Source organism: Sus scrofa, chromosome 13, assembly GCF_000003025.6.
Source record: "Sus scrofa isolate TJ Tabasco breed Duroc chromosome 13, Sscrofa11.1, whole genome shotgun sequence".
NCBI lineage: Eukaryota > Metazoa > Chordata > Mammalia > Artiodactyla > Suidae > Sus > Sus scrofa.
In genome coordinates this window covers 31032128-31056705 of record NC_010455.5, presented here as the reverse complement: position 1 = coordinate 31056705, position 24578 = coordinate 31032128, and the positions used below count along the sequence as shown (strand labels likewise).

The 24578-nt window shown below is 42.3% G+C and overlaps 1 protein-coding gene and 1 long non-coding RNA gene across 17 annotated transcripts in view; one reads left to right on the top strand and one right to left on the bottom strand.

Annotated features, from left to right (window-relative positions):
- The window catches only part of LOC102162605, a 65496-nt gene extending 62161 nt beyond the window's left edge, over window positions 1-3335 (bottom strand). For 7 of the 10 annotated variants that reach the window (XR_002337946.1, XR_002337950.1, XR_306768.3 and 4 more), the window contains exons 1-2: window positions 2725-3281; window positions 1226-1329 (exon numbers count right to left, since the gene is read on the bottom strand). This is a non-coding gene — a long non-coding RNA (uncharacterized LOC102162605). Of the gene's footprint in view, window positions 1-1225; window positions 1330-2724 lie in introns of all 10 variants that reach the window. The other 3 variants (XR_002337945.1, XR_002337947.1, XR_002337948.1) reach the window with 3 other exon arrangements.
- On the top strand, window positions 3421-8339 carry NME6 (NME/NM23 nucleoside diphosphate kinase 6). 7 transcript variants are annotated; one of them, XM_003132178.4, is made up of 6 exons: window positions 3421-3562; window positions 4404-4500; window positions 6324-6426; window positions 6952-6991; window positions 7389-7549; window positions 7810-8334. In XM_003132178.4, the coding sequence occupies exons 2-6, from the start codon at window positions 4411-4413 to the stop codon at window positions 7974-7976; spliced, it is 561 nt and encodes a 186-aa protein (XP_003132226.1). In that variant the 5' UTR covers window positions 3421-3562; window positions 4404-4410; the 3' UTR covers window positions 7977-8334. The 7 variants fall into 7 exon arrangements, with proteins under 7 accessions (XP_003132226.1, XP_003132227.1, XP_003132229.1 ...); XM_003132179.4 differs by having other exon boundaries at window positions 3444-3719; window positions 7810-8339; XM_003132181.4 differs by having other exon boundaries at window positions 3444-3768; window positions 7810-8339.

Here is a 24578-nt window from a genome sequence, read left to right as displayed (position 1 = left end):
TCTGACTTACTTCACTTTGTATGAGAGTCTTTAGTTCCATCCATGTTGCTACAAATGGCAATATTTTGTTATTTTTATGGCTGAGTAGTATTCCATTGTATATATATACCGCATTTTCTTAATCTATTTACCTGCTGATGGACATTTAGGTTATTTCCGTGTCTTGGCTATTGTGAATAGTGTGGCAATGAAATAGGGGTGCACGTATCTTTTTGAATCAAAGTTTTGTCTGGATATATGCCCAGGAGTGAGATTGCTGGATCATATGGTAGTTCTATATTTAGTTTTCTGAGGTACCTCCATACTGTTTTCCATAGTGGTTGTACCAATTTACAGGAATGCATGCATTTTTTTCCTACGTGGATTAAAGGTCACTCCCCATCTGCTGATCTGTTTTTCAAAAATTCTGGCCATGGTTTTATAGTTCTGAGATTTACACTGCAGCTTCAAATGTAAAAGGGTAGGTTTTGTTTATAACAAAAAAGAAACAGTGCCCTTATTACAACCAAAATATGTCACCTTCTTAGACTGAAGCAGAAAAAACATTCAATAAAATGACCATAGCCATAAAAGTTGAGAAGATAATGACAAAAGCCTGTGCCTGGAACACTGTCTAGAAGAAGAACATATGTTCAGGAAGTCTAGGGAGAAAGGCAGAACTTTAGAACCTGCTCCATCAGGTTAGGAGCAGTGCAAAAATGAAAAACAAAGGGAGCAAGATTTTTCTTAAGAGAAAGTTGACATCTTGGAAAACAGCTGATAGACATATTTCATTTCCTCCCCACTTTATACAGTCCAGCAAAGGGCTAGCCCCATGGGTCTTCCTTCCTTCCAACAATAAAACATAGAAACTTGGAGTTCCCATCATAGTGCAGTGGTTAACGAATCCGACTAGGAACCATGAGGTTGTGGGTTCGATCCCTGCCCTTGCTCAGTGGGTTAACGATCCGGCGTTGCCGTGAGCTGTGGTGTAGATTGCAGACTTGGCTCGGATCCTGCGTTGCTGTGGCTCTGGCATAGGCTGGCAGCTACAGCTCCGATTAGACCCCTAGCCTGGGAACCTCCATATGCCGCGGAAGCGGCCCAAGAAATGGCAAAAAAAAAAAAGATGAAAAAAAAAAAAAAAAGAAAGAAAGAAACTCATTGAACCTTCTGGAAAGGAGTACAGGATCAGCAAAAAGAAAAATGCCAAAAGAGAGATGTCTGAAAGAAATGCTACTCCTACCTGACACACCCAGATGCTCCGGACAACACCTTGAGGAACACATAGCAAAGGTCTTGATTCTCACTGGGCCCCTGGAAAAACAAACATGAGAACAGCAGCTTCAACTGGAAAACAAAACAAAACAAAACAAACAAAAAAAAACAAACTTGCTGAGAACAACTCTCAACTGAAATGTGCAGGGTAAGGGAAATCCTTCTTCCCTACAGGTGCCCTGGGCCTGAGCAAACTCCAGAGCAGAAAGAAGTGGCCCCTAAGGACTGCTCATGGGGGAGTGGGTGCTAGGGACGCTGTATCATTAGAGCCCACTCTCTTACTGGAGTAACATGGGACCAGTAAACACATGACACAAAGGGGAAATGTTGTTAAAATTTGAGTATGCTGGATGAAAAAGAAAGGATTCCCAAAGAAGACCTAGGTGGGGCTGCCATGACTACTGCAAATTAACACTATAAGAAGCAGCGGCATCTTAAATGGCATTACCTAGAGACAAGACTAGACACAGGTAGATGCCCCTCTGGATAGAAGGAACACAAGCCAAAATTAACCTCTTAATGTGTGATTCTCCCAAATGAGTTCAGACTCATAACGTATAGAATTACTTCAGTCCCAGTAAAACTGAATCAAGACTCTGCCAGTTTATGCACCTTCCCTTAGATATCATTAAGTATGAGCATCTTTAGACATATTTCTAAAGACAACAGATTTCTAAAGACAACATTCTCTCCCATATCTGGTAGGAGCTGCTTTCGAAATTTTGTCAATGTGGGGCAATGCTGTGATAATTTATATGTCCTGCCAACTATATGGATTCTTTTTGTTCTTTCTATTGTTTTAAGAGAGGCTTATAAGAGACTAGGTATTGGTCTTGGATAGTGCAGAGTTAGAAGGCAGATGCATTAAGTGACATTCTCCAACAGCTCCATCAGTATTAATTAAGCTGATGTTTGGTCTCCACCTACCCACCATTCCTCTATTTCTGTTCTGAGCCCAAGTTTAGGGGGAAAAAAAAAAAGGTGTTTTTTATTGAGTCTTCCCCTAAAATCACATCTGCTATTACTTTCATTATACAGGCTTATTTTTGAGGATAGTCAAAGCCACTATAAAATATGGAGATAAAGCCTTCTACAATGTTTGTAAGAGAGACACACAGAAAAGGTGAAATAATAACCACAGCCTAAAAATTGGCAAAATCCCTATATCCCAAAGGTATGTTAATGAAAATAAAAGTAGGAAACAAAGTTGGACCTTATGTATCTGAGAAAAAAGCTAAAACCAGCGGTCTGGTCAATGGGACACGGTAAGTTTACTCTCATCCCCTGAGGGCAGAAATGGACACGTGCCTTCTTCGCTAGCCAGAGGGTAAGACATGGACTTTTCTAAAGACACCCGTGGAAAGAAGCTGCAGAACTACAGAACGTCCTTCCAACATTCCAACAGTGCAACACCTGTACATGCAGGCACAAAGTCGGCTTAAACATTTTTTAATTGATAATACTTACCGCTTATTTTCACTCTTCTCAAATTTAGTGCTTCTCTCCAAGAAACAAAATTTACTACCGTTATTCAATCTGCCACTGTTCCCTTTCCATACATTAGACGATACACCATGAACACCTCTATTTCTCACCTCCTCGCCCTGGACTGCTTCAGCAAACACCAGGGTAACCCCACTCCAATCCTATCTCAAATTCCTTAGCGACATGTTCAAAGGCCTTAACGACTAGTTTCCCTCAAGACCTGCGAACATCCTTTCAGTCAAGAATCCTCCCTCACCAACCCCATATTGGGATTCTATGGCCCTTCCCGTCCACGTATCTCTCTGTGCTCAAGACTTCCAATGGCTGCAGTTTGCCCTCGAGATCCGGCGACCAAGTTCTTTGCCACCCATGTTTTTCCGACAAATACTGGGCACCAACCATGCGCCAGGCACTACCTTACACTAAAAATAAAACAGAGAGCGAGTTGGGCAACGCCACTCTGGAACGCCCATCCTGTCCTCCCCGTGCCACCTCCCCGCTCAGGGCTGCGGCCCTGGCCCTTCCTCCCGCTGGAGGGCGCCCGAGACAGCTAGGAAGAGCAGCTTCCGCCCGAGACGACTTCATTGCCTCATCCGGTACGGGGCAAGTGCAGTAGAGACACTTGGGCCACCTGGGGGCGGTCCTTGCCGCAGCAGGGCCTTCCAGACTGGCTGGCACATCGCCATACCTCACTCCAAGGGCGCTCGCGTCCTCACGGCAAGGACCCCACGGAGGGCTGCCCGGCCGAACGCCTGAAGGACCCCGCTTAGTCGGCAAGGCCAGCTATCGCAGTGCCTGGTGGCCGCGCGGGGAGGTCCAGGTGACTCGGACCCGAACTCCAGCTGGACTGGAACTCTGAATAGACCAGAATCTGGGGTGGCTTAGGCCTCGGCCGGTTCGCGTGGCTGCAGGCCTAGAGAAACGGAGGAGCAGAGAGGGAAGGAGGCGCTGCCAAAAGCTGAGGCTGGGAGCCTGCGGTATTGGAAGGCGGAGCCTCGGGTGTCGGTGGGAGGAGAAGGGCTGCAGGTTCCGGAGGCACTTGGGAGGACAAGGGGCGTGGCTGGCGCCCTCCGGGAAGCAGAGACCTAGGCACCCTTGTGGGGGCAAACGCCCAGGCAGCTTCTAAAATTTGTAATTGTCTAATGGCGCGAGTTTAAGTTGAGCGAGTTTCTCGACCTTTCAGCATTTGCTGTAAACCAAGAGCCAGGACAGGCATAATTTAGCTGGCCTTAGGACTGCCTCCCCAGAATAGCTCCCAGCACCCTGGCTTTGGAATAGGTGGATCAGATTCATTAATTAACAAATACTGTGGGAACAGTTTTTGTACCCTTGTAGCAAGGCTGTTTGGGAATGTAAATTATAAATTCTCTGATGGGAGTACTGGCAGAGACAGGTAGTGTTTAAATTTGAACTTCTGAATGGGTAACTCCTTCCTAGGTTTACAGTTGCACAAGCCAGATTATGAATTGCACAACTTGAATGGTCCCCCTACCACTCCCTTCTCTCCATCTCATGAGCCCAAATGAGCAATTAAATACTAAGTAACTGTCATCTGCTTTATGAGTTAGGAGTGAGAGCCCTGGTTGACTTAAAGGCTCCAGAGTGGGAAAGGTGGGGAATGCAGCACTGATGGGTCTCCAATCTGGCTCTCTTCATGGCAGGAGGGAGATGACTTCGATCTTGCGGAGCCCTCAGGCACTCCAGCTCACTCTGGCACTGATAAAGCCTGATGCAGTTGCTCACCCACTGATTCTAGAGGTAAGAACAAGTCCTAAGCCTCTACTCTGTGCCCTGGGCACTGCTTCTGTTTCAGGTGCTGGAGCGCCACTTGTGAAGACTGACAACACAGTTCTGTGCTAGATGGTGTGGAGGCAAAGCTAGATGCCATGGCCTCTTACACTACAGAGACTAAAAATCTGTTGGAGAATTGTGGCAGATATAAAATATAAGAGAGGATGCAATACAATAAGAACCAAACCTGAAGACAGTGTGTGTATATTAGTTCTCTACTGCTGCATAACAGATTACTTAGTAGCTTAAAATAACACTCATTATCTCACAGTTCTAGAATTTAGAGGTCCAGTAGGCTTGGCTGGGGGCTGGGTTCTCTCCTTAGGATCTCACAAAGCCAAAGTTTAGGTATCAGCTAACTGGGCCCTTATCTAAAGGGTCTAGGGAAGAATCCACTGCAAAATTCGTTCAGGTTGGCAAAATTTGGCTTCTGTGGTTATAGGACTGAGGTCCCCATGTCCTTGCTGGCCTTCAGGTGGGGACTACCCTGTTTTTAGAGACCCACATTCCTCATCACATGGCTCACTCTGTCTTCAAGAGAGCAACTGGCTGTTGCTTTTAATCTCTCTGACTTCTTTAGGCCCCAACCAGGTAAAACTCTGTGTTTTTTTGTTTGTTTGTTTGGTTGGTTAGGTTTGTTTTTTTTGTTTTTTTGTTTTTTCTTTGTCTTTTTAGGGCCGCACCCACTGCATATTGAGGTTCCCAGGGTAGGGGTCTAATTGGAGCTGTAGCCACTGACCCACATCAGAGCCACAGAAACACGGGATCTGAGCTGCGTCTGCGACCTACACCATAGTTCACAGCAATGCCGGATCCTTAACCCACTGAGCAAAGCCAGGGATTGAACCCTCGCCCTCATCGATGCTACTCGGGTTCACTAACTGCTCAGCCACAATGGGAACTCCCTAAAACTGCTTTTAAACAGCTCATGTGATTGATGAGGCCTATCTGGATAATCTCCCCCTTGATTAAAAAAAAGTCCCTTATAGTAACCTTAATTACACCTGCACATCCCTTTTGGTATGTAATGTAACATAATCACATTGCATCCTATTCACAGTCCTAGAGATTAGGGTGCAGAATCTTGGTGGGGCTCTGTGAGGGTCATTTTAGTATCCTGCCTACAATAGTTTGATAAGTATTGGTTGAGCAGCACTCTTAAGTAAGCTCAATGTGGTGAAAGGAGGCACCAGAGCAGCCAGGAGAGGTGGTGTGCAAGTATTGGGATTCAGCCAGGCTTTACAGGAAGGGTGGACTTTGATTAGTGCTGAGGCAGGAATGTGTGTGGTGGGTCTGAAGGCCACAGGCAGGCTGGGTTGATGGAACTAGAGAATTAGGAGGCAAAGACAAGGAGCGTGTGGCCTTGAGCACTGGGCTAAAGTGGTTATACCTCATCCCATGAAAAAAAGGAACCACTCAAAAGCTTCTGGCCAGAGTGTGACATATATAACTTACTGTTTTTAATCTGTCAAGTGTGATGGTTTGAAAAGAGTGGTAGAAACTCAAGGCAAGACTACTATCCAAGGCTCTTATGATGGTCTGAGTGGTGGATCCTGCAGGCTTAAGCTCAAGGGGCTGTAGGAATGGAAGGGCAGAGACAAGCTTCATGCCCTGGCTCTGTGGCCAAAGGTCTTCACCTCACCCGACATTCTTTTTCTTCCTACCCAACGAGGGACAGACCCTCAAGTCCTAGGCTTTGAAGGATCCTCATGGCTCTTTTGGTCAGCCTGGGTCTCCTGTTCACTAAGTTGGTCCCTTTGACTTTTATCCTTGGGGTGGTGTTTATCCAGGCTATTCATCAGCAGATTCTGAGCAACAAGTTCCTTATTGTACGAATGAGAGAACTTCTGTGGAGAAAAGAAGATTGCCAGAAGTTTTATCAAGAGCATGAAGGTAGGATCAACAGTCCTCTGAGTGGGAGGCGTCTCTATCCCAAGAGAGATTTTTCCTGGACACCCAACATCCAAGCTCTCTCTGACCTACCAACCATAAAATTCCAGCCAGTCTTAAGTCTTGGTTTATACACAAACTTTTCATGATTATCAATATTTTTAAAATGTTTCCTAGGAGAGACCTCGTGGTCTGAACAAGAAACTTAGTTTTATGTCCTGATAATATCACTAGTTAATAAATTACCCTTTCAGGCATTGTCCAGAGGCTCAAGATTTCATATAATTCCCCAGCAACCCCATGAAGTAGGTATTATGTCCCTAGCACACAGATTAGGAAACTGAGTTAGGGAAGTTAATGATTTACCCACAATGATTGTAAGTTGGAGAGCCTGGATTCAGACCCAGGTACGTCAGATGCCAAAGTCCTTTTTTTTTTTCTATAAAACAATTTCTATTATTCTAACTAAAGGGGCAGAAGTATAAAAAGTTCTCTTGAGCACTAGTGTCTTGATGTCTCTCTTTGCAGGACGTTTTTTCTATCAGCGGCTGGTAGAATTCATGGCCAGGTACTTCTCATTTTGGTTCCGATATCTTTCTCAACTGAGACTTATTTCCCCTGCGCTCTAAATAGATTTCTTGTTGTAACCAGTGTCAAGTATCTGAAGAAACATGGGCTTGGGCCGATACTGACCTGGTGGCCACCTGTCCCGTGGTGGTTACTGGTCCAGGGGCTGTAGAAGAATACTGCTGAATGCTGCCTGGCAACTCTGCTGATCTCTGTAGCCTTTCTTATTCATCAGCAGTGGCTTTCCATCACCTTCTATTTGAAGCAGCATTGGCGCTCAGCTAGAAAAGCAAGGAGACTCTTAGGACTTCCAGTGTGCCTTTATTTGTGTTCTACTCATGCTGTGCCCTCCTGGATCCCTTGGCCAGGTTCCTGATATGTGCCCCATTTGTTCACAGCGGGCCAATCCGAGCCTACATCCTTGCCCACAAAGATGCCATCCAGCTCTGGAGGACAGTGATGGGACCCACCAGAGTGTTTCGAGCACGCCACATAGCCCCAGATTCAATTCGTGGGAGTTTTGGCCTCACTGACACCCGTAATACAACCCATGGCTCTGGTGAGTCTGCCTCCTGTGTCCACAGTATTAATAAGGGAAATTTTTGGTTGGTTGGCAGGCTGTATGGTGGGGTTGAGAGCCAGGACCCCCCAGTGAGGTTTCTTCCCAGTTGTCTTTGTGGTCATCACAGCAGATGTGGCCCCACGACCTAGGAGCAGGCAGGAGTATATGTTCAGGTCTCTAAGCCTGATTATGATTGCCTCTTGCTTCCATCCTGCGTTCCCTATGAGAAGCCTTCTCTTTTTTATCACCCCTTACAGATTCTGTGGTTTCAGCCAGTAGAGAGATTGCAGCCTTCTTCCCTGACTTCAGTGAACAGCGATGGTATGAGGAAGAGGAGCCCCAGTTGCGATGTGGGCCTGTGCACTACAGTCCAGAGGGAGGCATCCACTGTGCAGCTGGAACAGGAGGCCCAGGGCCAGCCTGACGCAGGCCTCTTGGTCTGTGAAGACTGATGGCATTGCCCATCCTTTCCTAGACCTCTGGTCCACAGCATTCTCTTAGAACCAGGGAGGCCTGGGGCTCATCACACCATCTCTGCAGGGCACTGCCACCTGCCGGATAGCTACCTCCTCACTGCCAACTCTTCTAGAATCTAACTGTCTACCTCTTCTCTGGAATATTGATGGGTGGTTCAGAGGAATGATGGCTCCTTTTTTTTTCTAAGAACTCTTCATCCTTTTTCAAGCAGAAGCTTGCCTAGCTGACTTGCCAAAAAGATGCAGTGACTCTGTATTAGTAACATTTGTCCTGTTTTCCTTAATAAAAGTCAGTGTTCTACTGAATTCTCAAGGCTGGGAGCACCCCTCTAGGTGCTGTCTCTCTATCCTTCAATGGAGTAATCTGACCTGTCCTAAAGCCAAGTTTCTAGTCTATGCTAAGTGAAGAGAGAACCATGTAAAAATCACCCAGGAGGTTTACATACAATGTGCAGCTTATGTAGTACATAAAGTCACCTGGTGACATAGCTGAATGTGGGCTCAGATCCGTGCTGTGCACTTGGTAGAGGGCTGCATCCTGGAAGAAGGGGTACCTTGTATTTGAACAGAGGTCTGTCTTCCCAGTAGAGGCATGTTATTATGACTCATTATTTTTCTGATTTGCACAAAGCCACTAAAGGGAGCCATATCTCTTGTAGCTGAGGATGACAGTTATCTATTGCTGCATGACAAATCACCTCAAACTGTGGCTTAAAACAATGATTTAGTCTTAGGCATCTGTGGATTGGCTGGGTGATTCTTCTGGGCTCACTTGGACTCACTTACAAGGCTACATTCAGCAGATAAGTCCAACGTGGTCTTTCATCCCGAGCTGCTTCATAGAGGGGTTGTTTTAAGGTACCAAGAGGGCAGCCCCCCCCCCACTCTCAAGCTTCTCAAGCTTCTCTTTAAGTCATGTTTGCTAATATCCCCTTTGCAAAAGCAAGTCACATGGCCAAGCCTAGAGTCCACGTGGGAAGTGGATACTGGGAGGTATGAATATTAGGAGGTATGAATCATTACCATTACAATCTGCACACCTAAAGTAGTGATGAGCCTTGAATTTATACAGAACTTCTGAAAACAGATTTTGAACAAGCCAACAAAAAGATGGAGAAATAGCCAGGGAAGAAAGGAAAAAGCCAAGGGTGTATGGATCAGGAAAGTCAAGAGAAGAGAGTGTTTGGATAATGAAGCAATACTGAATGCCATTAAGAAGTCCAGAATGATGAAGCCCTTACTGTACCCCCTAAATGTGGCAGCATGGAGGTCACTGTGACCTTGGCACAAGTAGCAGCTCTGGAGTGGGAAGGAGGTTACCTTGTATGGAAGACAGTGGGCTGAAGCATTTATACTGTCATACTTCCTTGGGGTTTATAGCGGGATATCCAGGAGTGTTAGAGAAACTCCTTACATCTGAATCTATAAATGTATATGTAGTCCCATTGTTTGTCTTCCTGTTACAACACAGAAAGGGTCCATGAAGTTCCTGTCATGGCTCAGTGGTTAATGAACCCGACTAGCATCCATGAGGATGCGGGTTCAATCCCTGACCTCGCTTAGTGGGTTAAGGATCCGGTGTTGCTGTGAGCTGTGGTGTAGGTCACAGACGCAGCTCGGATCCTGTGTTGCTGTGGCTGTGGTGTAGGCTGATTAGACCCCTAGCCTGGGAACTTACATATGCTGTGGATGTGGCCCAAAAAAGACAAATAAATAAATAAATAAATGGAAGGGTCCTGCTTCCCATCAAGCTGAACCTTCCCTGTTGCTCTGAATCCCATCTCCTTGCTCTTGGTTATCTAGTCTCTACTCCACTGAGTCCTTCCCTTTTGAATTCAAACATGTTTTGATGTCTCCCATTTTTCAAAATCGTTTTAACCTCATTTTCCCTTTTGGCTACCTGTTTATTCATCTCTGCACAGCCAAGCTCACGTCACCTGTCTGCATTGACAGGCTCATCCCCATTTTCTCAGCAAGTGGTGATGGCTTGCACACTCACCGCTCCAGAGAAGACTGGTTTCTTTATGCCTATTATCACATGTATATCATTACTTTGTAAATAGTAATGGACTATCCATCCATACCCTGGTCTTTGACATCACTTGGAATTCCTCCATCTCTAAATTCTTTAAATTCTGCTTTTAAATCATAGTCTTCTACACCCCTCTCTCTTGCCTTCCAAATGTAGACTCATCCATTCTCCTAGATAACATATTCACTCTCCTCAAATCTCCAACACCTCTTCCTCCTTCCTCACTCTCTATCTGTTGACCTTGCTTCCTCTTTCAGGAAGATAACAGAAAGAGCTAGAAGGGAAACTCCTTACTCCTAAGACCAGAGTGAGGACTTACCCACATCTGTGCTCATGTACTTCCTTCCTGATAGGATGAACAATGGACAAACATTCCAAGCCCCTATTTAGAGCCGGCCCCATTCTGTGCCAGAGAGCCTGACTTCTGTCACTTTCTGAAGTCATTGCTCCAGCCGTTATTTTCATTTTCTCCTGCAACACCAGGAGATAGAGCTTACAAACATGCTGTAGTTTCTCTCATTTAAAAACCTTTTTTTTTTTTTTTGCTTTTTAGAGCCACACTTGTAGCATATGGAAATTCCCAGGCTAGGGTTGAATTGGAGCTGTAGCCACTGGCTTATGCCACAGCCACAGCAACACAGGATCCAAGCCACGTCTGTGACCTACAGCACAGCTCACAGCAATACCGGATCCCCAACCCACTGAGCAAGGCCAGAGGTCGAACCTGTATCCTCATGGATACTAGTCAGATTTGTTTCCACTGTGCCACAACAGGAATTCCCATGCAAACCTTTCTTGACACTGCATCTCCTTCATGCCACTGTCCTATTTCTTTGCTCACCTGTTTTACAGCAAAACTCTCAAACATCAGAGACCAGTGACTTTCAGTCTAGACAAAATGGTGTACACCCATTTCTCTGCTCCTCCCTGCTGATTACAACTATATACCTGAAAATCATTCACAAGACAATCAGAAAATTGTAAGGTTCTCTGAAGAACTTATTTGGGCCTTGAGGACTGGAAGGACAACACAGCAGCAGGGCAAGTTGGATCTCCCCACATAACAGACCAAGGCGATCCAGACTAGGCATTTCCCCAACACTAACCCAGGGACAGTGGCAGCCCATCTGGCCTATTCCTCCCCTGAAGTGAAGGGACTAAAAAGTCCAGCTGAAAACATCAGGCAAACTAATAAGGGTGATTGATCAGGAGCACCAACTACCAGTAAGCAGCCAGAGGAAACACGCCCCTTCCCTCCATTTTTCCTATCTAATCCTTAAAACTTTACCTCTGAATGTTTCTAGCTTCATGTCCCCCTCAGTCCCTATCCATGTGGCCACTGTAGAGAAGATATCCTTGGTGACTAAGTGAAATGACTACAGATTTAAGTGAAGGGGATGGATGTGACTGGCAAGAGAGAGTGGACAGAGTGGAAAGGGAGGAGGGAGAATATTTGGTCTGAGACAGTCTAACATGTAGTGGTGAAGTACCCTACAAAAGGCTTATGGGGACCACAGAAGCTGGAAAAGAGTTGAGAGAGTGTAGGAAAGAGATGAATAAGAAAAGGTAATCAAATTTTGCTGAGGCTGCAAGAAGGATGCAGACTGAGTGAAAGGAGGACTAAAAGAATAAGATAGTCTAGCAATAGTGTCCACTAAATAGTGCAGTCCACTAAACAATGTACTAAATAGTGTCCACTAAACAGTAGGCATAGAAACAAGACTGAAAAAAAAGAAAGAAACAAGACTGGAGAGGGTTGAGAAGTGGTTGGGATGAGAGGAAAGAGTGAATAAATGGGGATTATTTCCATTAAAATAAGAAGGGGATACAGCAGATGAGAAAATGGGATGAGAATCTTCCACAGTGGTAATAATTTGAACATCCTTAAATGGTAAGGAAGTGAAGTCAGTAGAGAGGGATTGGTTTACAATAAATATAATTTATAAATTCATTAATTTAAAATTCCTGAGAGGCTGGAGAGACTACAACCCAAACTCACTTAATTTTTTTTATTTTTTAATTTTTTGTCTTTTTGCCTTTTCTAGGGCCGCTCCCACAGCATATGGAGGTTCCCAGGCTAGGGGTTTGATCAGAGCTGTAGCCACTGGCCTACGCCAGAACCATAGCAACGTGGGATCCGAGCCATGTCTGTGACCTACACCACAGCTCACGGCAACGCCAGATCCTTAACCCACTGAGCAAGGCCAGGGGTCAAACCCGCAACCTCATGTTCCTAGTTGGATTCTTTAACCACTGTGCCATGACGGGAACTCCCAAACTCACTTTAGAGGTAAAGGACAGTCCTGGAATTAGAGAGGACTTGATCCTCCACTATAGGAGAGAGGCACAAACAACTGGTGTGGCTCAGGAGTGATTGCATGTTTCACAGTGAGGATGTTAGATCTTTTTTCAACAGTATCTATTTCATTTGTCAAACAGAAGTCAAAGCCAGTTGTTGAAAGTGAGGGGAAAGTTGAAGTTGGGTGAGATTCATAAGGTTTGAGAGAATACTGATGGAATATGGGAAAGGGCATTGACTCGCAAGATTACCAGGCATTGCTGAGGGTAAATTAAGAATTCCGTGGCCCTGTATTTAGAGTATGAGCCACATACCTTGTCATGTCTTATGCTGAGTTGCAGCCATGACATACAAAGTTGGTGGAATCATCCAAGATTAGGGATTTCATGGGCAGTTTTGGTGAAGGATCAAAGGGACAAGGACTGTTTAGTCTTGACAAGTAAATAGCTGAAACAATCATCCATGGATTAAACTGAACACAAAAAATGAAACGGGCAAGTTCCTTTTGTGGCTCAACAGGTTAAGGACCTGACATGGTCTCTCTCCTTCCTAGGAAAGGGGTTGAAATCAGGCCTATGATCTTTGCAATGTTAGGCTTCAGGTGTTGTGAGACTTTCACAGTAAAGGGATGAGGGAGGAGATGGGATGGGCAGATATACTCCCAGGATGGTTGGGATTCACAGAATTTCCTTCACAGGGAGGAACAGATGGCTTCTCCCTTGAGTGTATCCTCTGATATGGCTGACCGCTGAGTTGTTGCTAAAGTCACACCCTCACTCCTTGCACACCTAAGGTTTTTCCCTCTGTGTGTTCTCTGGTGAGGGCTGACTTGTGGCTAAAGCCTGACCCATACTCCCTGCATGCATAAGGCTTCTCCCCAAGTGTGTACTTTGGTGGTTGTGGAACAGTGACTTATCTATAAAGCCTCTCCCACACTCCCCACACACATAAGGCTTTTTCCCTGTATGTGTCCTCTGATGTCTGATAAGACTTCCTGCTGCAGCTTCACTCACATTCTCTGAGCACAGATTTTGCCCCTATGACAGCCCTGTGTCTAAAGAGCTAAAATCTAGTCCACACTCTCCAAACTTCACTGCTCCAAATCTGGAAATTTCTACCTGCTCAGGAATGTTGTCTTGTTCCCTGGAGCTTACCGTCTGGGCTTGACTGAGCTGTGTCTTTAACACTTGGTTGCCTCCCTGAGAGCTTACTGGTGGTCCTTGGGGTGGGCTAAAGAAAACCACTGAAGTCCCCCTCTCATTTGTACTTCAGAACAATGGAGTAGAGATCTCCATTCCTTGATCTTCTGTTTTGACCACCCAGTGGTTTTTATTAGAATATTGTTGTTGCTTCAGGTCATCTGGGCTAGGATCCTCTGGGCGAAGTTGATTTCCTGCACATGATTCTGGAATAGGATGATTGTGCAGTGCATAATGGCTGAGAAAGAGTTGACTGCCAAAGGCCAGAGGGCAGAAGAGCCAAGGATGGACTTCTGGGTTTGAATCTGCTGAAGAAAGTAAGTTTTCAGTCAAAGTAGTCATAGGAAGCGTTGCCTGGGCTTTTCTTCCTTGTCTTATGGTAAGATCCAGCTCATTAATCATTCACAACCATTAATATCTGTCCTCCCAAGACATGCTTTCCCAGACCTATTTTTCCATTCAAATTCTTTTGACTTTTTATTTGGAAATAATTTCAAATGTACAGAAAAGTTGCAAGAATAATACAAAAGACACCTGTATACCCTTCACCCAAATTACCTACTGCTAACATTTGCGTGTTACATATGTATGTGTGTGTACATGCATATGTATATGTACTTTTTTTGGACACATCCATGGCACATTGAAGTTCCCAGGCCAGAGGTGGAATCTGAGCCAGAGCTGCAACCTGTACCACCGCTTTGGCAGTGTTGGACCCTTAACTCCTGTATGAGCATTTTTTTCTTTGAACCACTTGAGTGTAAACTGCACATATCATGCTCTTTACCCCTAAATACTACAATGTATGTCTCATAAAAGTATGGCTATTCTCTCATAACCACAATACAGTTATCAACTTTGGTAAAATTAATATTTACATAATACTTCTATCAAACTATCATATACATTCCAATTTTTGTCAGTTATTTCAATAATGTCCTTTATAGCATTTTCCCTCTAGTACAGGATTCAATCTATGATCAGTTATTATAATTAATTCTCATGCTCCTTTAGTTTTCTTTAGTGTCGCTCTCTTTTATGAGACTCATTTTTGAAGGATGGAGTTCTTTTTTTTAGAAAATAGTCCTCTCATTCTAGAGTATGTATAGAATGTTCCTGATGTTTCCCTATGATTAGATTCAGTTTTCACACTCAGTATTTACATATTATATCTTTTACCTGAATCCAAAAAAACGTACACCAGAACCTATTCTACATATTATCCCAATAAGGAATCTTACTGGTAAGAATTGAAGGCATCTTCAGCTTTGTAAATAACTGCAATTATACTAAAATTATCTTCTAAACCATAAACAGTTGCATTGACACACACAGCTACAACCATTTGGTTCCAACAAGAGAGAACAATCTTTATAACCTATATGGGAATGTCCTTTGTGACTTTTGCTATAAAAAGAAAGAACAGATAGATGTAGGGGTCACTCAGTCTGGATGTCCCCAGTGCAGAAGGCAGTAGAGAATAGTGGCTAAACAGAGCCCATGTGAAATGTCACTTGAGTTTCCCCATTCATTAACATATTTATTAGAGGACTATTATGCTCTCAGTTTCTACTAGGAAGTGGAGATTCAACAGTAGACAGTTGGGCACAACTGACTTAAATGACATTGGCTCTTGGTCCCCAAATCACAGTCCAAGATCTGCTCTCCACTGTTTTCCACAAATCATTGTATACAGAAATTCTACTTTCTGGCCGTATTTACCTGAGAAATCAAAATTGAATCACAACTGTTTTTAACCAGCTGAAGATGAACTTTTTGTAAACCCAAGAGGCCAGATTCTTTATTGGTGCTACCTGAAGAATTTTTCCTGATTAATAAGAGAATTGTTTTAACCAAACATGCACAGATTCATGGATTTATTCTATCCTATGCAGACTGCTAGTTATGGTACAAATGCCATAAAACTGCCTTCTTGGAGTTCCTCGGCTCCAAGGAACTGGATGGCTCAGCAGGTTGAGCTTCCAGTATTGCCCTTGCTGTGGCTCTAGTTACAGCTGTGACACAGGCTCAATCCCTGGCCAGGGGAACTTCTGCATGCCACAGGAGTGGCTAAAAACAAACAAAAAAACCTGCTTTACTAGTACTTAAACATCCCTCACATTTCTCACCCTGTGAGCCATTTAGTAAAATTTGTTTTTACTGCTTTATGCTTTTGTTGGACAGTTAAATAAACTCAATTTTTTTCATTAAGTTCTGGTAGCCTTTGTTTTATTACCTGACATTTGGGTTGTAAGAGTTATTATTATTATTTACCATAATAAATGGTATTTTTCTATACAGTGCTTTACATAAAAATCAAATTTAATCCTGCTATGATTATTTCATAGATAGGGAAACTGAGGCTTAGAAAGGTTAAGTAACTTGTTCACAGTTCCAAAGAAAGAAGAGACAAAATGGGGTTCAAGATGTGGTTTTGGGGGAGGGAGGTTGGGTTTTTTGGCTGCAACAATGGCATATGGGAAGTTTTTGGGTCAGGGATCAAATCTGAGCTGCTGTCAAAACCTACATCACAGCTGTGGCAACAGCAGATCCTTAACGCACTGTTCAGCTGGAGATCAGACCTGTGCCTCAGCAGCAACCTCAGCTGCTTCGGAAACAATCAATGCTGAAGCCTTAACCGGTTCTGCCACAGAGGGAACTCCAAGATAGTCTTTTCAATAAATGGTACTGGAACAACTGAACAGCCATATGCAAAATAATGAACCCAGGCATAGACCCTCTACTTACTTTTCCTTCTTTCTTTCTTTTTTTTTTTTTTGTCTTTTCCAAGGCTGCATTTGCAGCATATGGAGGTTCCCAGGCTAGGGGTCTAATCAGAGCTATTGCTGCTGGCCTATGCCAGGGCCACAGTAACACCAGACCCAAGCCGTGTCTGCAACCTACACCACAGCTCACAGCAACACCAGATCCTTAACCCACTGAGCAGGGCCAGGGATTGAACCTGCAACCTCATGGTTCCTAGTCGGATTCATTAACCACTGAGCCACAAAGGGAACTCCAGATCCTCTACTTTTCACAAAAATTAAATCAATTTGGAACACAGACCTAAATGTAAAATGCAATACCATGAAACTTCTTTGAAGAAAATGTAGGAGAAAATCTGCAAAACCTTGGTTTGGTGATGTTTTTAGATAAAACACAAAATGTGTGATGCATTAAAGAAAAAAATTGATAAGCTGGATTTCATTACAATCAAAAACTTCTGTGAAAGACACTGTTAAGAAAATGAAAAGAGAAGCCAGACTGGGAGAAAATATTTGCAAAACATATATTTGATAAAAAAAAAAAAACTTGCATACAGAGAACTCTTTACAGAACTCTTTAAAATGCAACTGTGTGGGAATACAGTCATAGTAGGAGATTTTAACACCCCACTCACATCAATGGACAGATCCTCTAGACAGAAAACCAATAAAGCAACAGAGATCCTAAAGGAAACAATAGAAAAGTTAGACTTAATTGACATCTTCAGGACACTACATCCAAAAAAATCAGAATACACGTTCTTCTCAAGTGCGCATGGAACATTCTCAAGAATTGATCACATACTGTGGCATAAAGCTAACCTCAACAAATTTAGGAGCATAGAAATTATTTCAAGTATCTTCTCTGACCACAATGGTATGAAACTAGAAATCAACCACAGGAAAAGAAATGAGAAAAAACCTACTACATGGAGACGAAATGACATGCTACTAAAAAACCAATGGGTCAATGAGGAAATCAAGAAGGAAGACAAATGATAATGAAGACACAACCACTCAAAATCTATGGGATGCTGCAAAAGCAGTGCTCAGAGGGAAATTCATAGCAATACAGGCTTTCCTCAAAAAAGAAGAAAAATCTCAAATTGACAATTTAACTCACCACCTAAAAGAACTAGAAAAAGAACAAACAAAACCTAAAGTCAGCAGAAGGAAGGAAATCATAAAGATCAAAGAGGAAATCAATACAATAGAGATTCAAAAAACAATAGAGAAAATTACTAAAACCAAGAGCTGGTTCTTTGAAAAGGTAAATAAAATTGATAAACCTCTGGCTAGACTCACTAAGAAGAGAGAAAAAAACCCAAATAAACAAAATTAGAAATGAAAAAAGAAAAATCACAATGGATACTGCAGAAATACAAAAAACCATTACAGAATACTATGAACAACTATATGCCAACAAATTTGACAATCTGGAAGAAATGGACAACTTTCTAGAATCTTACAGCCTACCAAAACTGAATCAAGAAGAAATAGACCAACTGAACAATCCAATCAATAGAAATGAAATTGAATACATCATAAAAACACTCCCTAAAAATAAAAGCCCAGGACCAGATGGCTTCACAGGCAAATTCTACCAAACATACAAAGAGGAACTTATACCCATCCTCCTTAAACTTTTTCAAAAGGTTGAGGAAGAAGGAACACTCCCAAAGATATTCTATGATGCCACCATCACCCTAATTCCAAAACCAGGCAAAGATACCACCAAAAAAGAAAACTATAGGTCAATATCTTTGATGAATATAGACATAAAAATTCTCAACAAAATTTTAGCCAACTGAATCCAACAACATATCAAAAAGATCGTACACCATGATCAGGTGGGGTTCATCCCAGGTTCACAAGGATGGTTCAACATATGCAAATAAATCAACATCATACACCACATTAACAAAAGAAAAGTCAAAAACAACATGATCATCTCAATAGATGCAGAAAAAGCATTTGACAAAGTCCAACATCCATTTATGATAAAAACTCTCGCCAAAGTGGGTATAGAGGGGAAATTCCTTAACATAATCAAAGCCATTTATGACAAACCCATAGCAAATATAATACTCAATGGAGAAAAGCTGAAAGCCTTCTCACTCAAATCTGGAACAAGACAGGGATGCCCACTCTCACCACTGCTATTCAACATAGCTTTGGAAGTTCTAGCCACAGCAATTAGACAAACAAAAGAAATAAAAAGGCATCCAAATAGGAAAAGAAGAGATAAAACTGTCACTGTATGCAGATGACATGAAAACTATATACTATACATAGAAAACCCTAAGGACTCAACCCAAAAACTACTTGAACTGATTAACAAATTCAGCAAAGCAGCAGGATATAAGATTAACATTCAGAAATCAGTTGCATTTCTGTATAATAACAATGAAATATTAGAAAAGGAATACAGAAATACAATACCTTTTAAAATTGCACCCCCCAAAATCAAATACCTGGGAATAAACCTGACCAAGAAGGTAAAGGACTTATATGTTGAGAACTATAGAACATTAATCAAGGAAATTAAAGAAGACGTAAAGAAATGGAAAGATATTCCATGCTCCTGGACTGGAAAAATTAATATTGTAAAAAAATTAATATTGAATCTGCATACTACCCAAAGCAATCTACAGATTCAATGCAATCCCTATCAAATTACCCAGGACATTTTTCACAGAACTAAAACAAACAATTCAAAAATTTATATGGAACCACAAAAGACCCAGAATTGCCAAAGCAATCCTGAGAAACAAAAACCAAGCAGGAGGCATAACTCTTCCAGACTTTAAGCAATATTACAAAGCCACAGTCATCAAGACAGTGTGGTACTGGTACCAAAACAGACAGACAGACCGATGGAACAGAATAGGGAACCCAGAAATAAACCCAGACGCATACACTCAATTAATCATTGACAAAGGAAGCAAGAACATAAAATGGAAAAAGACAGTCTTTTCAGCAAGTACTGCTGGAAAACCTGGACAGGTGCATGCAAATCAATGAAACTAGAATACACCCTCACACCATGCACACACACACAAAAAAACCCCTCAAATACCATATGATGTCACTTATAACTGGAATCTAATATACAGCACAAATGAACATTTCCATAGAAAAGAAAATCATAGACTTGGAGAATAGACTTGTAGCTGCTCAGGGGGAGAGGGAAGGAGTGGGAGGGATCAGGAGCTTGGGATTAACGGATGCAATCTATTGCTCTTGGAATGGATTTACAATGAGATCCTACTGTGTAGCATTGAGAACTATGTCTAGATACTTACATTGCAACACGACAATGGGAGGAAAAACTATGTACACATGGTATGTATAACTTGGTCCCTATGTTGTACGGTGGAAAAAAATAAATAAGTTAAAAAAATGCAACTGTGAAAAAACAATAAAATTAAACATGACAAAAGATCTGAACAAATTTCACACCAAAGCAGATATACAGATGACCAATAGTAATATGAAAAGACTGTTATTTGTCATTATGGAAATGCAAACTCAAACAATAATGAGGTACTACTTCACACCTATCAGAATGAATAAAATCCAAAAAACTAATACTCCCAACTGTTGATAAGGATACAGAGCAACAGCAAAATGGTACAGCCACACTTTGGAAAGAAATTCAGTAGTTTCTTACAAAGCTGAACACAGTCTTACTATATGATCCAACAATCCAGCTTCTGGTATTTACTGATTTGAAAATATATGCCTACATAAAAACCTGCATGCAAATCAGCTTTATCCATAATCTTCAAAGTCTGGAAGCAATAAAAATGACCTTCAACAGGTAAAAGGATAAACAAACTCTGGTACATCAATACAATGGAACACAAGTGTGCAATAAAAAGGAATGACATATCAAGCCACGCAAAGACATGGATGAATCTAAAATACATAGTATTAAGAAGAAGCCAGTCTGAAAAGGCTACATACTGCATACACAATGTCACTTATATGACACGTTGAAAAAATGCAAAAACATAGAGATAGTTAACAGTTGCCAGAAATCTGGGCAGGAGAGGGTTTGGCTGATCAAGCAAGGGGGATTTTTTTCAGAGGCGTTAAACTATTCTATAATCCAGTGATAATGGGTACATAACACTATGCACTTGTCAAAACCCCATAAATTCACAGCACAAAGTATGAACCTTAATGTGTGCAAATTAAAAAAAAAAATCATTTAGGAAGTCAGGAGATCCCAGAATGGGATGCAGAGTGTGAAAAAATATATGTAAATATATGAAATAACCTCACTAAAAGTGGTGGAGAAAAAAGGAGCTGACCTAAGTAACTTTGGAAATGAGTGGAATCCGTAAACAAAAGGAATTGTGTATAAGTACTATATGCTAGTTGATAAAACCATTTTCCATAGGAGTATAGGTAAACAATTCTGAAGCCACCATACTTATAAACTGGAATTGAAAAATTAAGTGCACAGATGATGGGCAGGAGAAGTCAGATTTCTCACTGTTGGTGTGGGAGGTTACAAGTAAGCAAGGTGAGGAGGTGAGAATGGTCCATGTGGTAATGGACTTTAGTTGGAGGCAATAGAATGAACTCATGTTTATAGTAATATAATTACATAAAGAAGTATTTATAGATATGTGTATATACAGAGGTTAGTATACACAATCATATTTCATGCTCTGGCAGCTGAGAGGGCCTGGAAACAATGATACTCTAATAGCAAAGAGCACACCAAGCATACAGATCTTGTTTCTTTTTTTTTTTTTTTTTGGTCTTTTTAGGGCTGCACCTGTGGCATATGGAGGTTTCCAGGCTAGGGGTTGAATCAGAGCTGTAGCCACCAGCCTACACCACAGCCACATCTGCGATCTACAGCACAGTTCATAGCAATGCCAGATCCTTAACCTACTGAGGGAGGCTGCAAACTGAACCTCTATCCTCATGGATCCTAGTCAGATTCATTTCCTCTGAGCCATGACAGGAACTCCCAGATCTTGGTTTCTAATATCACTCTCCAGGTGAAAGGAGCATGTCTGATACTAGGACTGGAACAGGACAAAAACAAAATGAGCCTGGGACATATTGTAGAGCCAGAAAGTAACGAAGTGCTTAAAAAAACAACAATAAAAACATCCCATAATAATGGGAGTATGTCAAAGGGACACAGGAATCAACTTAAAGAGTTTCTGAAATAAATGAGTTATGACCCAAAGTATAAAATATATATCCACAAGTCATATTGATATAAATAAATGATCAAATAAATAAATCAATGGAGGAGAAAAGACAAGTTTCCCATGTGGAACAATTCCAAATAAATTATTTATATACTCTACCCTCAAGGAGATGGAGTGTAACTATGAACCTTGAGGTGTGGGCTCTGCATAGTGATCTCTTTCAGAGAATAGGATATGGGGAAGGTAATGGAGTAACTTACAGTGGAGAAACTTGACAACACTCCTGCCAGATGATCCAGGTTGACATTAACAGCAGTGAGTAATGCTCATATTATGTGTCCTTGACATGATGTAATCAGAATAGTACTTCGCCTCTGGTCTTCCTCTCAGAAAATCATATGTCAATCTAATCAGAAAAAAACCTCAGACAAATCCTAATTAAGGGACAATCTACACAATATGTGACCAAAACACCTCCTTGGAGACATGACAACTAATGTAGTATGACAGCCTGAATGGGATACTCGAACAGAAAAAGGACATTAGGTGAAAACTGAGGAAATCTGAATAAAATATGGACTTTTTATGTTAATAATAACATAAAAAAAATTGGTTCACTAATTGTGACAGGAATACCATACAATATAAAATGTTAATGATAAAGAAAACTGGACATGGAATATATGGGAACTCTTTTCACTATCCTTGTAATTTTTCTGCAAATCTGAAACTACTCTAAAATTAAATTTTTAGTAAGAATCCTAAAAAATAATGTCATTCAAATACACTAACATCAAACAAACATGAAATACTGAGAGAGAAATTTAACAAAATATGTACCAGACATGTATACCAAAAACTTTAAGATTCATAAGAAAAATTAAAGATCTGTATAAACAGAGATACTGTGTTGGTGGACCAGAAGACTCAATATTAAGATGTTAGTTCTTCCCATTTTTGATGTAAAAATTCAAAGCCATTCTAGTCAATATCCCATTGCAGAAGCTGATAAGCCAATTCTAGTATGAAAATGAAAATACAAAGGATCTAGAATACATGAAGCAATCTTAATAAAATGTTGGGAAGGTGGCAGAAATAAGGCAGTTGCTTCCCTGTTAGGAAGTGATTTATTCCCAAGTCACTCAAATCTCAGCAATCAAGGTTGGCCTCTGTGGCCCTAGGGCCTGGAAACTGACTACCTCTAGTGCCAAATCTCCTGAGGAAAACACCAATGCTATGTTTCCTGTCCTGTATCTTTTCATGAACCTCTCTGGATTTAATTACCGGATAATGTGCATCCTGTACCATTAATTTGTCAATCTGTGCATTTTGGGTGGGGGATTGCAGCCTTGGCATGTGGAAGTAGCTGGGCCAGGGATCAAACCCACGCCACAGCAGCTATCAGAGCTGCTGTAGTGACCACCAGAAATCCTTAACCTGCTGTGCCACAGAACTCCTGTGCATTGTTTTAACAGCTACAGGCTGGGAGATGGGATTAAGATGGCTGAATAGAAGGACTGGAGCTCAACTTCTTTCCTTAAAACAATAAAATTTGCAACTAAATGCTGAGCAACCTTCAACCAAATGGACAGGAAACCTTCAAGAAGATATCCTACTCCAGAAGACAAAGAGGACGCCACAACAAGAGGTAGGAAGGGCGATTACATGATATAAGCAACTCCATACCTCCCAGGTGGGAAGTCCCTCAGACTGGAAAGTAACTGGTTCACAGAGACTCACCTACAGGAGTGAGAGTTTTGAGACCCACATCAAACTCTCACGTGTGTGGATCTGGCACTGGGAGAAAGAGCTCCTGGAGCATCTGGCCTTGAAGGCCAGTGGGGATTGTGCACAGGAACTCCATGGGACTGGGGGAAATGGAGACCCGATTCTTAAAAGGTGCACACAGACTTTCACATGCACTGGGTCCCAGGGCAAAGCAAAGTCTCCACAGGAATCTGGGTCAAACCTGACTGCAGTTCTTGGAGGGCCTCCTGGGAAAACAGGGGTGAATTGGCTTGTTGTGGGAGAAGGACATTAGAAGCAGAGCTCTGGGGAATATTCTGCAGTGTGCCTTTCTCTGGAGGTGGCCATTTTTGGAAAATCTGGCCCCTCCCATCAGCACTGAGAAGCCCCAGGCCAAACAACAATCCAGGTGGGATCACAGCCCCACCCAGCAGTAAACAGGCTGCCTAAAGAATCCCCAGGCACACAGCCGCCTCTCATCCCATCCAGAGATAAAGCCCCACACACCAGAGGGATAGGAATCAGGCCACCTACCAGTGGGCAGGCACCAGTCCCTCCCCCATCAGGAAGCCTACAGCAAGCCCCCATACCAACTTCAGCCACCAGGGGGGCGGACACCAGAAGTGAGAGAGGCTACAGCTCTATTATCTGTAAAAAGGTCACCACACCAAAAACGAATAAAAATGAAAAGACAGAGAAGTATAACTCAGAGGAGGGAGAAAGGAAAACCCCCAGAAAATCAGCTAAGGGGTCAGGAGAGTCTCAGCCTCCAGGAAAAAGATGCTGAAGAGGATGCAAGACATTGGAAATAAACTGGAGGCAAAGATGGATAACTTTCAGGAAACACCGAGCAAAGAGATACAAGATATGAAACTTAAGAAGAGATGCAAAATCAATAACTGAAATAAAAAAATTCACTAGAAGCAACCAACAGCAGAATCCAGGAGGCAGAAGAACAAAGAAGCGAGGTGGAGGACAGATTAGTGGAAATCACGGATGTGGAACAGAAAAGAGAAAAAAGATTGAAAACAAATGAAGAGAGTCTCAGAGAACTCTGGGACGACGTTAAACGCACCAACATCCTTATTATGGGGTGCCAGAAGGAGAAGAGAGAGAGAAGCGGACAGAGAAAGCACTCCAACAGATAATAGCCGAAAACTTCCCTCACATGGGAAAGGAACCACTCACTCAAATCCAGGCAGCGCAGCGAGTACCATATAAAATAAACCCAAGGAGGAACACCCCGAGACACATATTAATCAAGCTGACCAAAATTAAAGACAAAGAGACAATCTTGAAAGCAGCTAGGGAAAAGAAACAAATAACATA